Source organism: Delphinus delphis, chromosome 10, assembly GCF_949987515.2.
Source record: "Delphinus delphis chromosome 10, mDelDel1.2, whole genome shotgun sequence".
NCBI classification, from domain to species: domain Eukaryota; kingdom Metazoa; phylum Chordata; class Mammalia; order Artiodactyla; family Delphinidae; genus Delphinus; species Delphinus delphis.
Genome location: NC_082692.2, coordinates 92,194,980 through 92,207,651, shown reverse-complemented (window position 1 = coordinate 92,207,651; position 12,672 = coordinate 92,194,980). Strand labels below are relative to the sequence as shown.

At 41.7% G+C, this 12,672-nt stretch overlaps 2 protein-coding genes across 4 annotated transcripts in view; one reads left to right on the top strand and one right to left on the bottom strand.

Moving 5' to 3' along the window:
* Positions 1 to 797: 797 nt before the first annotated feature.
* Positions 798 to 8,977, bottom strand: LOC132432461 (histone-lysine N-methyltransferase SETMAR). Its single transcript, XM_060022927.1, has 2 exons — positions 8,787 to 8,977; positions 798 to 1,778 (listed from the first exon to the last, which is right to left on the bottom strand). The coding sequence occupies exons 1-2, from the start codon at positions 8,901 to 8,903 to the stop codon at positions 939 to 941; spliced, it is 957 nt and encodes a 318-aa protein (XP_059878910.1). The 5' UTR covers positions 8,904 to 8,977; the 3' UTR covers positions 798 to 938.
* A 133-nt stretch (positions 8,978 to 9,110) lies between these two features.
* The window catches only part of CRBN (cereblon), a 959,169-nt gene continuing 955,607 nt past the window's right edge, over positions 9,111 to 12,672 (top strand). For all 3 annotated transcript variants that reach the window (XM_060022931.1, XM_060022930.1, XM_060022929.1), the window contains exon 1: positions 9,111 to 9,180. The gene's annotated coding sequence lies outside the window, so the exon portion shown is untranslated. The remainder of the gene's footprint in view (positions 9,181 to 12,672) is intronic.

Sequence of the window (12,672 nt, the reverse complement as noted above, 5' to 3'; positions counted from 1 at the left end):
AGGGTTATTTTCATGTCGTTAATACATGAAGTGAGGCTGTTTGAAGCATAACTTCACAAGCCTTGAAGTACAGCAGGTATATAGCAAAAATTTTACAATTTGTTTCCTTTTATGACTTTTTGTTATACGTGGAAGTCATTCTCATGGTTATATTTTTCACTATTGGTGATAATCATTAGGGTTTTAGCAGGTGATAATTAATCATGCCGTTTTCCTTGATATATTTAGAAACAGATGAGAAATTAACTGCTGGAGTCATACAGAAATGAAAATACCAGCCTTATTACTGATAAAATTGACTGGAAAGGAAGGTTTAGGTATTCAGCCATCAGGGTTTCCTTGGATCACTGATTAGGTTTGGTGCTAGTACTAGAAAGTTCAAAATAACAGTGGCATAAATGACGAAGACACAGTTTCTCACCGAATAGTCCAGAGGTGTCAGATCAGGGCTGGTAGAGTGTTGGACAGTGTACAGCCTCCAGACTCCTTTCAATTTTGCTGATTTGCTATGTGTGGCTTCCTTCTCCAAGGTTATTTTGGGGTATGGCGTGGATGCTTCAGCTCCAGTTATCATGTATACATTCCAGCCAAGAAGAAAAAAGAGTGGGATAAGGGAAGGATAGCTCCACTTAAGGGCACAACGTTTTCCCTCATATCCCACTAGCTATGACATAGTCCCTTAGCCACATCTCACTAGGAAAAGTGAGCATTCTCGGCAGTCATGTACCCAGCTAAAAACCGAGAATTCTATGATAGAAGGGGAGAGAGAGTGTTGCTGGACAATCTGTAGTCTCTGCCACATTCCTAAGTTACAACCACTGGGCTCCCCTACAGTGAGGGGCAAGCTCCTTACCACAGAGCAGAGACTGACCCTGAGGGTGAGCTGCTTGTAAGAGGGGAACCCAGGAAGGGCTGAGCCAAACACGCTCGATTCCTCCTCATTCTCGTCCACTGCGAGGCCAGACACGCTTCTGCTCTACTTTTCCTTCCTCACTCGTGTTTGGCTTTTCTAAGGGGCAGTACAGTGAGCTGTCATAAGGCAGGAACGCAGCACATGATTCAGCACCACAATAACAAGGTTTCCTTAATTTCCCATTATCCAACCTTTCTTTGTCTTCACTATCCAGCAGATTAAGAAATCTTCCTGAATAGTCATAAGAGAGCTCTTCTTCTGGCACAATGTCTTTGGCTGCAAAAAGTGCCAACTTTGGTACCATCGAGTTGACTCGGACAGGAATCATCAATAGGTTTGGCTCACAAGAATGGTTAAGGAATCTTCCAATATTTCCTACAGAGGTAGGATCAATGAACGTTTCCATTACCTGCCCATTATAAACATGCTCCCTGACGGCTATAATGTAATTCGAATCGTGTATTGTTTGTAACTGAATTCTTCTCTGTACTTCCGGGAATCCTAAAACCTCGCCAGCATATTCACAGACAAACCGTCCTTTTGGTATAAAGTCCAAGGTACGAAGTCCCCAGCCTTTGCGATCTGTCTTGAACACCTGGAGGTGGAACTGCAGACCCCGCTGGACCACTCTGTTCCTGCAGTGGTCGCTGCACTGACACAGGACATTGCATTCGAAAACTGGCTCAGCGCACTTTGCTTCTGATCCTATGTGTCTGAGGCATAAATTATCATCATAGTTCTTCTCACGACGGAGACAGGAGCAAGTTCCAGGGAGGCAGGGAGTTTTGAGACAAACGCATCCGGGAAAGGTTATCAGAGTGGGATCAGTGTCTCCTCCAGGCCCGGCTACATGATCAGGAGTATACTGCAAAAAACAGAAATACTGTTAAGTCAGCACGGCAGGTCATATATCTCATCTGTATTCCAAGCAGCTTTTGGCTGAGACAGTTTCTAATTCCAACAAACAGAATGAAACAAAAATGACAAAATGCAATATATTACAATATTGCCTGAAAACATCTCTCTCCAATTTAAAAACCAGGGTTAATTTTTAGATTTAAAATTTGGTGGTTTCCTTTTAAGCAGTGGAAAAATTTATGTATTTTTCTCTTATCAGATATTGAAAAATTTGTAATCCATTTTGTTTCCCTGTTAGCTTTAGGTGTCAGGAAAATCAGTGCCGAATTTAGGTTTTGAATGCAGTTATGTGTTTTCTCCTTGGCTTTTACCTCTTTCACATTTATCTGATAATACAAATGCATATATGTATTTTTATTGTGAGTTACCTCAGATCCTTTTTGGGGATAAGAAAGTCATAAATGATAAATCAATGAAAAATGGCCTTTGGGAGAGAGTCTTCCATTGATTTTTTAAAAGAATTTTTAAATTTGAAGATTATCTGAATTCTTATATATTCTCTCATGTTTTTAAAAAATGCTATTACCTTACAGTTCTATTTGAGTCTTCACAAAGTTAAAAGCAGAAATTTGGCAAAAAACTTGCAGAGATAATTCCAAAAATTGTCACATAATATTAATAGATATTGAAATTTATTGTAGATATATTATGTACATGTAAAGAAATCCTGTTCTTATTAAGTGTGAAAGGGAGAATACAAAAAACTTTCTATCTTTTACATGTACCTGTATTTTCAAAATGTTACATTTATAAAATGTTATGATAAAGAAGTCTTAAGTCTAAAGTGTCTCTGTGAAACCTGACCTCTGGTTATTTCCTCACTGGCAGAATGAAGCATATTCTCAAACCCTGAAGATTACAGTATCTCTCATGAGCCCAGCATATTTCTTCATGTATAGAACAATTCATTTATTTATACTTGTTTTGTTCCAGAAAGGATTTAATGAAGCTTACAAAGAGGGAAGATAAATGAACAATAGGTAAGGAAAGTAAGGTGAAGGGAAAAATAAGTCGAGAGAGCTTAGACACACTAAGTGTGCAGCAGAAGTAGACTGGACATTTGGCTCTGCCCAAGAACCACCACTGCAAAGAGGGAAATATGATTAGATGTATGGCTTGTACTGTCTGTAAGGAATAATCTCACTGTTCAGAAGCATTGACTGTTTCTAGTAGGGAAATGGGAGAGAAATTTGACAAATGAGTCTGTCTAAACCATTCTTTTCCAGGACGCAGTTTCATGGGCTGTTTTTCATTTCATTCATTCCGACCCTCAATAAAGGCTGTTGGCATCCTGCCACATGAAGTCAGTAAGAGCAGTTCTGCAAGAGACCAGTCGACAGAATTTAGCATATCCAGAGGAACGTCAATTATTAGCCTTTCAGTCAATTATCCATTAACATTGTGTCAATACTTTTAGAAGAAGTATTGAGCAGCATGTAGTTATACTCCCTGTGGAGGCCTTGGTGGAGCTATGCAGTTAGGTGCAAAATCCTATACTTTAAAAAACCCTGAGCTAGCGAGGAAGGATTGACATCCTTCTGTGAAAGGGTGGTGAGTGGGCGTACCTGTGGGGGAGGGGGAGAAGGCCAATACTGCTTAAAAAGTGATTTGGGGGTGGAGAGTGGAAATAGCTTCTCCTGTTTGTGTCGGTTCTTACAGCTTTAGCTTAGCAGAGATGTCATAAAAGGATGAAGGATGGCTTAGAAAAAGATGCCCCATCAGTCAAATTCAATGACTGCTGTCTTTTACAGAATCTACTTCCAGACTTTAAGAGTCAACTTAGAAATGCTTACTGAGACATTTTAAGAAGTGCTTGTAAAATGAAGATTTTACTACCACTTTGTTAAACTTTTCATGAAGAATTCTTTTCACTTGATTTGTTCTTAAAGGTGCATAAATTTTAATGTACTATAGAAATCATTAAACTCTAAGGTGATTTATTTATTTATTTTTTGATGCAGATAACCACTTTTAAAATAAGCTCTGATTTACTGTAGTTTTCTAACCAGGAGAGCATATTATTCCTTGTTGAACTTATTTGCATATGGATAAATACTTTCTGGAAAAAATACTATTATTTGCTTATTTTTACTTTTACATTTAAAATAAGATTTTGGAGAATCTGGTGATACATTTTTTAAAATTCTTCAATTTAAACTTTTTGCACAATCTCAGATCCTTTAGAGACTTAGATTACAAATGGTAGCTGATTCCAAATGAGCTGCAAACACCGTCCAAAGGTAATAGAGACTTCTGGATAATCTTCCTGTTTAAAGAGAATATATTTTCCCCCTTGATCGATGTAATCATTGACCCTGATACCAATAATAATCACAAATCATTTTATCTCTATATGTTTCCACTTTCTCCTTCGTAAAAAGGTTGGTTAAATACCATTCCAAAAAGATATTTTACCTGATTTAGAAAAGTGGCTATACTAAAGAATAGTCTTTTGAAAACTGTGGTCTGATTTAACATATCATTATGTAATCATCTATCTTTTCAGGTATCTACATATTGAAAAGTTAATTATATTTTTCAGAAATAATCTGACATTTTATTCAAATATTTATATGCCATATAAACTTAAATTCTGCGTTTCAGAAAGCTAATGTTAAGTGTGTTACAAATTAGGAATCAGCTGGCATCAGCTTAAATACTGCCCATTTGTAACACTCTTTCCATAGTCTGTACCCTACTCCCTGGTACAAAGCCCAGGACCAAACTGATCCAAAAAGGGTGTTACCCTGAGGGGTTTTTGTGCTTACCCTAAGCCAAGGAGAGATCAAATCCTGGACATGTTTTAAAATCTATGCAGCATCTATTCTTCTTCTGATGAAAGCATCCTGAGTCTTCCCAGGGGAACCCTTCTCATTCTTGTCTTAATGGTTTGCATGGGGCTTCAGGTTGGGTGGGCCCTAAACCTGGCTAATCAGAACATCGCTGCTCTTTTCAACAGTATTTTTGGTTCATGGATGGGCACAGGACATAAGCCAGGTCAATGAAATATAGTTCTGGGACTCCTGCTGAAAAAATTAGGGAAGAGGCATTCTTTTTCCACTGGGTTTGCTAAACTACAGAGTATCCATCAGGCATTCCCAAGTTGTACGACACACATAAGACCTACTGAGTGTGTGGCCCCACACAGGAAAGGGGAGCAGGGGTGCGAAGCAGGGAGGTGGTAGAGAGAAATATCTGATGACACCTTGAGAGTTCCTGGATCCAGAGATGCCTACAGTTAACAGTCTCGGACTCTGCTGTTATATGAGGAAATTCCTTCCCTTTTTTGCCTGAGTCAGTTTGTGTTGTATTTACGTTTCTTGCAAACAAATGAGTCTTGACTAATAAACCCAGGGTGGAAGCTGAGAATGGTTCCAGGAAATGGCTGGAAAATTTAGTCAAAGATATAAACGGCTAATGAGCAATGAGGTCTCCAACCGGGCGGTGAGAATGGAGCAAAGCGTGAAGGAGGCTAGCCAGGAAAACTGTGACTGTGGCCTGAACACTGGGCAAGCAGTGGAGAACGTCTTAATGCAGAACATGGAATGTCCTAGAGGAGACACATACAGGACTAGGATCTTATTAGCACTGTGACCTTACAGCGAGTGACTTGCTAAAGTATGTGTTGGCAACTATAAAAGAGGGACACTACCTATATCTGAGGGGGGAAAGGTTCTCAAGAAATTTAATGAACATAACACTATACTCTGTGTGGGCCACTTTGTACTTTTAAAATAGTAACTTTCTTAAATTCTTCTAGATATTATTTCGAGATTTTATATTTAAAACATCATATATTTCTGGCACATTAAGCTCTCTAAACATTCCCTTTCTATTTCTCTTACAGGTTTCTGTGAAGGAAATAAATGTGAGAAACCACGTACAAAGCTTTCTCTAGTGGCTGGCACATTAAGTGTTCAATATGAATTATGCAGGCTATCTAGTAGGGTGGTGAAAAAAATAGGTTTCGAGTTAAACTTCTCAGGTTTAAACATACTCAAACCAAAATTATGTTTGGAAAACCGTATGATTATAGTCCTACCTCCATTATTTATCCATCTTGATGGGGGGAAACTGAGAGTTGACCCAGCACAGACTGCTTTCAATCATCAGTAAATATTACCTTATTGTGTATTGTATGCACATGCTGGGATTTAGAAAGAACAACTCAGAAAAATACAAAGGAGGACATGAAGAATGGGATTTTTATCATTTTTTCAGTAGTCATAACAAAAGCTTTACTTTTTCCTGGTACGTATCAAAGTGCAAAATTGATCATGTAAGAGTTGAGAATAAATACAAAACGATCAGTGCAAAATGCACTAGAAACCAGATCCTTGAAGAACTGGATGGAGACTTCACATTTTGTGACAGAAAACTTGAGAATTTTTTTATAAACTGTGGTCACCCAAGAAGCCAAAATGTAAACAGAGGACAGCATGTTAAAGTGCAATTATATTGTACCTCCTTGGCTACAATTAATTTCTCCCTTATCTGAAGTAGACCTGCACTTATTAATAGTATGAACTTTGGGATCTAAGTGGCATAGACTGTTGGGCTCTAAGTGTGTAGGTCCAACCTTTCTACCAAATGTCTTAAGGAAAGGCATGGTCAGGAGGTTTGGGGTATGGAGTGGTGATAGGGGTTGGGTTCCTATCCATAGTACTACGCACAGAGCAGGGGGCTCAGGAAATATTATTTGATTGCTTAACTGAAGCTCTTAATAATTTTTGATTGGAAGACTAACTTTTCTGAGTCACATTCTGTACCAAAACCCCAGAAACTGAAACATGACACTGCACAATATTCTGGGCTTAAAGTCTAGGCCTCAATTCTGAATTTTAAGGAAGTGCTGTGGAAATCTTCATTCCATTTTTGGTTGTTTTGAAACACCAGCTACAAGAATCTTTGTACTTGGCCTCTAGCCCCATGAGTTTGTTTTTGCTCCAAGCAGCTATTAGGAGACTGTGAGCCAGACAATTCTTGTCAAGGTCATGTTGAGACCTTAAAAAGGATATTTGAAGCTGGTTTCAGAAACCTGAAAAATGGCTAGATCCAACTCTTAGTTCAAGAAAATCAATCGGTTTATTTTCTACTTGTCTTTTGACCCCGATGGCATTATGATGTGCTTGTTTCCGATCTGAACATTTGAATGTTCTTTTTGCCTTTTCATACAGGACCCAAAGGCAAACTAGACACAAAGTTATTTTTACTCTGAGTTTTTCACGCCTTAATTCTTATGTGTGCACATGCCTGTGAAGGCAGGGTTTGGGGCAAGCAAGCTGTTTTGACCTTTTGTAAGACTGGTATTGTGCTCCATGAATATATGGAAGCAAACTAGTTGAAGGCCCTTTTAGGCTTGTTATTTACATGTTTCAAGCATGTTTTATCTTCTTGGTAAGACTATAAGCTCCTTAAGGAATGGATCCTGTCTTCTATTTGTAACTCTAAGTCTACCTAGAGCTGTGCATACAGCCAGGAAGCTAGAACACTGTGGGATTGAGTCTTAGTCTCCTGATTTTCATTTATGCCCATCAACTATAGGTATAAGGGATCAATCACAAGGCTTCCTCTGCCCCCCATATAGTGCTTTCCATATGCTCTTGTAAGCTCACATGGCACCATCTTATCTTCTATGCCTAGCTTAACACAGTGCCAGGCACGTTATAGGCACTCAATTATCTTTTGAAGAAAGAGAACATATGTCAGTGTTTTAGACCAGGCATTCAGCAATGTTTGGTCTTCAATAAGCTTTTAGGGATCAGTGTTCAATATGGCGCTAGCCACCTGTATTATTAATGATAAACTGCCTAATGTAGTTTGAGGAAAACTAACCATTTCGAACATTAATAGCCTGCTCTACTCTTTGAAAACTGCTGAATCTGTCCTCTTACTTGATTTTCAAAATAACCCTAGGAAGGACAGACAGGGTTTGATATCAATAATGGGTGTGACAAGGGCACTAAAACTTTAATTATTTTCATTTTGCAGATGAAGAAACTCAGGCTCTGAGACATGGCTAAGATGCTAAGCCCTGAACCTAGCTCTCCTACTTCCAAGTTCAGGGCTCTTTCCACTCCAACCAACATCCTTGTTTTTTTTTGTTTTTTTGTTTTTTGTCATTCCTTGTTCCTTGGGCAACATGCAGGCCAAGGTCAAAGGGGTGAGAAGGTTGGAGCACAAAGGTCTTTGAGGTAATAATAGTAGTTAACATTTATTGAGTTCTGTCAGCAAACCAGGAACTGTATTTTACTTGTAATTCTCGAAGCAATCCGGAGAGAGGTATTACTATTTTAATCGCACACGGGAGGACTCTAAGGCTTAGCTGAGGCTATTTATATTTGCCAAAGTGCTCACAGCATGAGGGAAACCTCAACTAAATGACTCTAGAAGCTAAGTTTTTAATCATGACACTAGGCTAAGATCCGTTAATGGGCCCCATGGCTTATCTTACAAACAAGACATTTGAGACCAGAGAGGCAACTGATTTGCCCCGGATCTCAACGAGTTCTGGGGACAGAACCAGGACAAAAAGCCAGGTTCTCACGGGTCTTTCCAAGGGACCTCATGAGACCTCTGGTTTTGCCTTCAGGGAACTGCCAGTCTATGGGCAGAAAAGAACATGTAAAGGTCATTGCGAAGGGTTAATGGGAAAAGACCGAAACCTGTGAACTATTTAAGAGCTTTTCCCGCTAGCAGATAGCTGTGCAATCGGGTTAAAAAAAAAGGTCTAGAAACTTGGAGACAACAATCGAAGCACTACCACGTAGGGTAATTGAGAACTGAACCCAGCTACCACTTACCCCGGCAATCCACCTGAAAGGGCGCCAGCCCCATCCCCGGGCTGCGCGCGCAGCGCTCGTGACCGCCTAGCTCCGCCTCCATAGAAAAGGGTACCGGCCACGCCCTCGGGGGCCGCGCGCAGCTCTTGGGCTGGCCGAGCCCCGCCCCCTACCTGAAAGGGCTCTGGCTCTGTCCCTGGGGGCCACGCGCTCACAGGCAAATTTTCCAGGCGGCGCGCGACGTCCAGCTGCTCCGTCAAGGCCTCAGGCTCTTCCTCAGAGGCCGCCATCCGGCAGGGCCAGTTCTGCACGGCTTTAGCGGCCGTTTTGCGCCGAGACGACGCGTCTACCACCTAGACTCTCTTGAACCTCGCAGAGGGCGCTGGGAGTCGGGTCCCGCGGCCGCACAGCCTCATGGGAGTCGTAGTTTTTATCTCCCCTATCAGAAGTTTGCCTGTGAGGGCGTCACCTCCCTCGACTCTCACTCTGCGTTCCTTGACTTTTTTTGGTCTGGCTCGGTTTTTGTTTCGAGCCAGGTGCACAACAGATAATACAAAACCTTGTAAGGTATGGACAAAGCTTTGGGAACACACAATGAAGTGCTTGAATTTTTCCTGTGAGCCCAGGGAGGGTTTTCGAGGCGAGGTCGTTTGTCCGTGTGACTGAGGGTTTGGAAGCGAGCTGGCGCGGGGGCAGGGGCGCGCCCTAAGCTGAGGGAGTAAAGCACCCCCGGGTCTCCGAAGTCCTGGAACTTGTGGGGCAGCTGGGGTGTGTGTGATAGTGTTTGCGTTCGGGGGCGGAATAGCCTGACTGGGCGTCGGAAGGCTGTGTGTCGAGTCCGCCGCGCGCTCCCAGACTGGGATCCCTGTTTCCTTTCGGCTTCCCCTGCTCTGAGGAAACCGATACCCGCCCCGCAAAGGATTCCGATAACGTCGAAATTGCTGAATCCAGTGGAATATTTTCAGCCTTCCCAAAGCTCGCTGACCCGATTGTTCTGCTGCTTCTATGTGAAACCGTCCCTCCTCTCAGCTTGTGGGCCCCCGTCCTGGGTGCGCTTGCCTTGCGCAGACCGTCCTCACTCTCCTGTCGTTCTCGGGCCTGACTCTGAAATGGGGGCGGGTGTCACTCAGGTTTCTTCCCCGGGCCACTTTCTCACCTTCTCCGGGTTCCTCAGTAATAGCATCCACTCCCTGGCTTCAGATACTATCACAAAGTATTAGGTCTTCATCTCCAGCCCAGCTGGAGATGGATATGCGGTTATGGTTTCTATTTTCTGTCTTATATGCACCTTAAGTTCAAAGTGACCTGAGTTGACTTATTCTTCACATCTTTCTTTTACCCCTTTAAAATAATGTAGGAGAATAAGTTATCCATGATCTCCAGAGCTACCAAAGTAACACACCAAAGCATTTTCCTGAATTCTTTCCTCTCCCTAGAGTGCCGTAGCCAAGAATTTCCTGGCCAAATCTTGTTGATTCTACTTTCATAATGTTTTTCATTTTCATTTCTTCTCACTCTCAGGCTCTTGTTCCTTGCTTGAACTCTTTTTTTTTTTTTTTTTGCGGTACGCGGGCCTCTCACCGTTGTGGCCTCTCCCGTTGCGGAGCACAGGCTCCGGACGCGCAGGCTCAGCGGCCATGGCTCACGGGCCCAGCCGCTCCGCGGCATGTGGGATCTTCCCGGACGGGGCACGAACCCGCGTCCCCTGCATCGGCAGGCGGACTCTCAAACACTGCGCCACCAGGGAAGCCCCTTGCTTGAACTCTTGAAGTGATATTTTTCAAATTTCACATTCTCAAAACCCTCACATTCCCTTACTGCTGCTTCTACAATGATCTTTTGAGCATGCACGTCCAATTACAGTATTTTGCTGCTTAAAACCCTGTGTTTGCTCCATGTTTCTCTCAAAGTCCACCTTCTTCTATATTGTGGCTTATCAGTTCCTTGAAGATCCAGATCCTACCTGTTTCGTTAGTCTCTGTTTCGAAAGTCTTGTTCTATTTATGTTTTGTCAACAAGCCATGTTGCTTGGGTTTCTGCCACCTTTGTTCATATTGTACTTGGGTCGCCAGTGCCTTTTCCCCATACTGTCTGCCCACTCAGCTCAAGTGTCCCCTTCTCTGTATCTTTACTGACCCTGTTTCCCATAGCATTGGTTACCCTTTTCTTTGTTCTCCCATTTTACTCTGTAAGTGGTTTGCATAGTTCCAGCAACTCTTTAGTATACTCATAGGGAAAGCTCTTCTATTGAAGTTGTAAAAATTATATATACATAGGAAGAGACAGACAGACAGATACAGAGAAAGAGACATGGAGAGGGAGATAGAAACATTTTGTTTTAACTTAAATACAGTTGCCCCTTGAACAACATGGGTTTGAACTGCCCAGGTCCGCTTATATGTTGATTTTTTTCCAATAAATACCACAGTGCTACACAATCCACAGTTGACTGAATCCACAGATGCAGAACCATGGATATGGAGGGCCTCCTATAAAGTTATACATGGATTTTCAACTGTGCAGAGGGTCGGTTCCCCTACCCCTGTGTTGTTCAAGGGTCAACTGTAATTTTTGGTACATTTATTTACAAGTCTTTTGATATAGGGCCAAGGTGATGGGGTTTTCTGTTTGTTTGTTTTGTGGGTCTACCGATTAGAATTCCATGTCATGGTTACTTTGAGTTCCAGTTTGGGTGTCTCTAAAGTGGGGCAGGAACTAAAAGATACTGCAGCAATCAGAGTTCATAGTCTGTTTTTTCCCCCCCAGTCTTTTAAATTTTTCTTACAGTTACTTCAATAGCAAAACATTTTTTATTAGTGATTTGCCTTTTTGTCAAGTCTTTCCAGAGTATGTTACTTAGTTTTCTTGTGTGGGGGAATCTCTTTACACTCATAGTTCATCATTATTCCCTCAGCTATTATAATAAATTGTATCTGGCATTTAACAGTGACTTAGTTTGGGCTGCTATAACAGAATACCATAGACTGGGTGGCTTAAACAACAAACATTTATTTCTCACAGTTCTGGAAGCTGGAAGTCCGAGATCGGGGTGCCGGCCTAGCTGGCTTCTTAGTGAAGTCTCTATTCCTTGTTTGCAGATGGCTGCCTTCTCTTTGTATCCCTATGTGGGGAAACAGAAAGGGTTAGCTATCTTCCTCTCCTTATAAGGATACTAATCCCATCATGGGGTTGTACCTTCATGACATGAAAGGTCCCACCTCCAAACACCATCATATTACGGCTTCAACATCTGAACTTTAGGGGGACACAAATATTTGTTCGGAAGCAAATAGGTTTGGGAATAGACACTTGGATCTGGCTTATGATGTGTATCCGTGCACGTAAAAAAGTCACTTAATTTTGCACTGAAGTACGCATGTCTGATATAAAAACCCATTTTTGAGAGCAGCTTTAGAGGGAAGGAGACAGGAAATTGATTTTATGTAGAAAAGTACCAAGGAGTAATGGTACCTAGGGTCTGGAATCAGACATGTCTAAATTCATAGTTCTACTTGGCTGGTTTCTGACTATGGGCAACAGTAGGTAACATTCATTGAGTTATTACTATGTGCCAGACACCGTTTAAGAATTTTACATATACTAATTCATTTAATTTTCATAATAAGCTATTAATACTTGAAACCTTATTGAAATGGTTCATCAAGGGTCATTTTAGATTCAACTAAATGTTCCGACTCACAGGACTCTCATAAGCCGCACGTGTCATTAGGTTCACTCAGAAGGTCACACCCTGCCAGCACAGAGGCTTCAGATGTTCTTTGGGAATAGTGCACACAGGCAGTTATCACACGGTAGGTTATTACACAGTAGGTTACAAAACTGCCTTGGAGTGTTCCTTGTCTTCCCAGAGGATGGCTCAAATGCAAGAGGAGATCCTTATTAATAGGGTGTGGGATCATCCTGAATTAGAAGCCTTAAACCCCATTGGAACCATAGGCTTGAAGGTAGTCACCTAGTAAATAGTTTATCAGACATGGCTGTGTACTTGCTCTAACTTAGGAGATAGTTACTTAGGTAATGCAACTGGCTATAGTATAA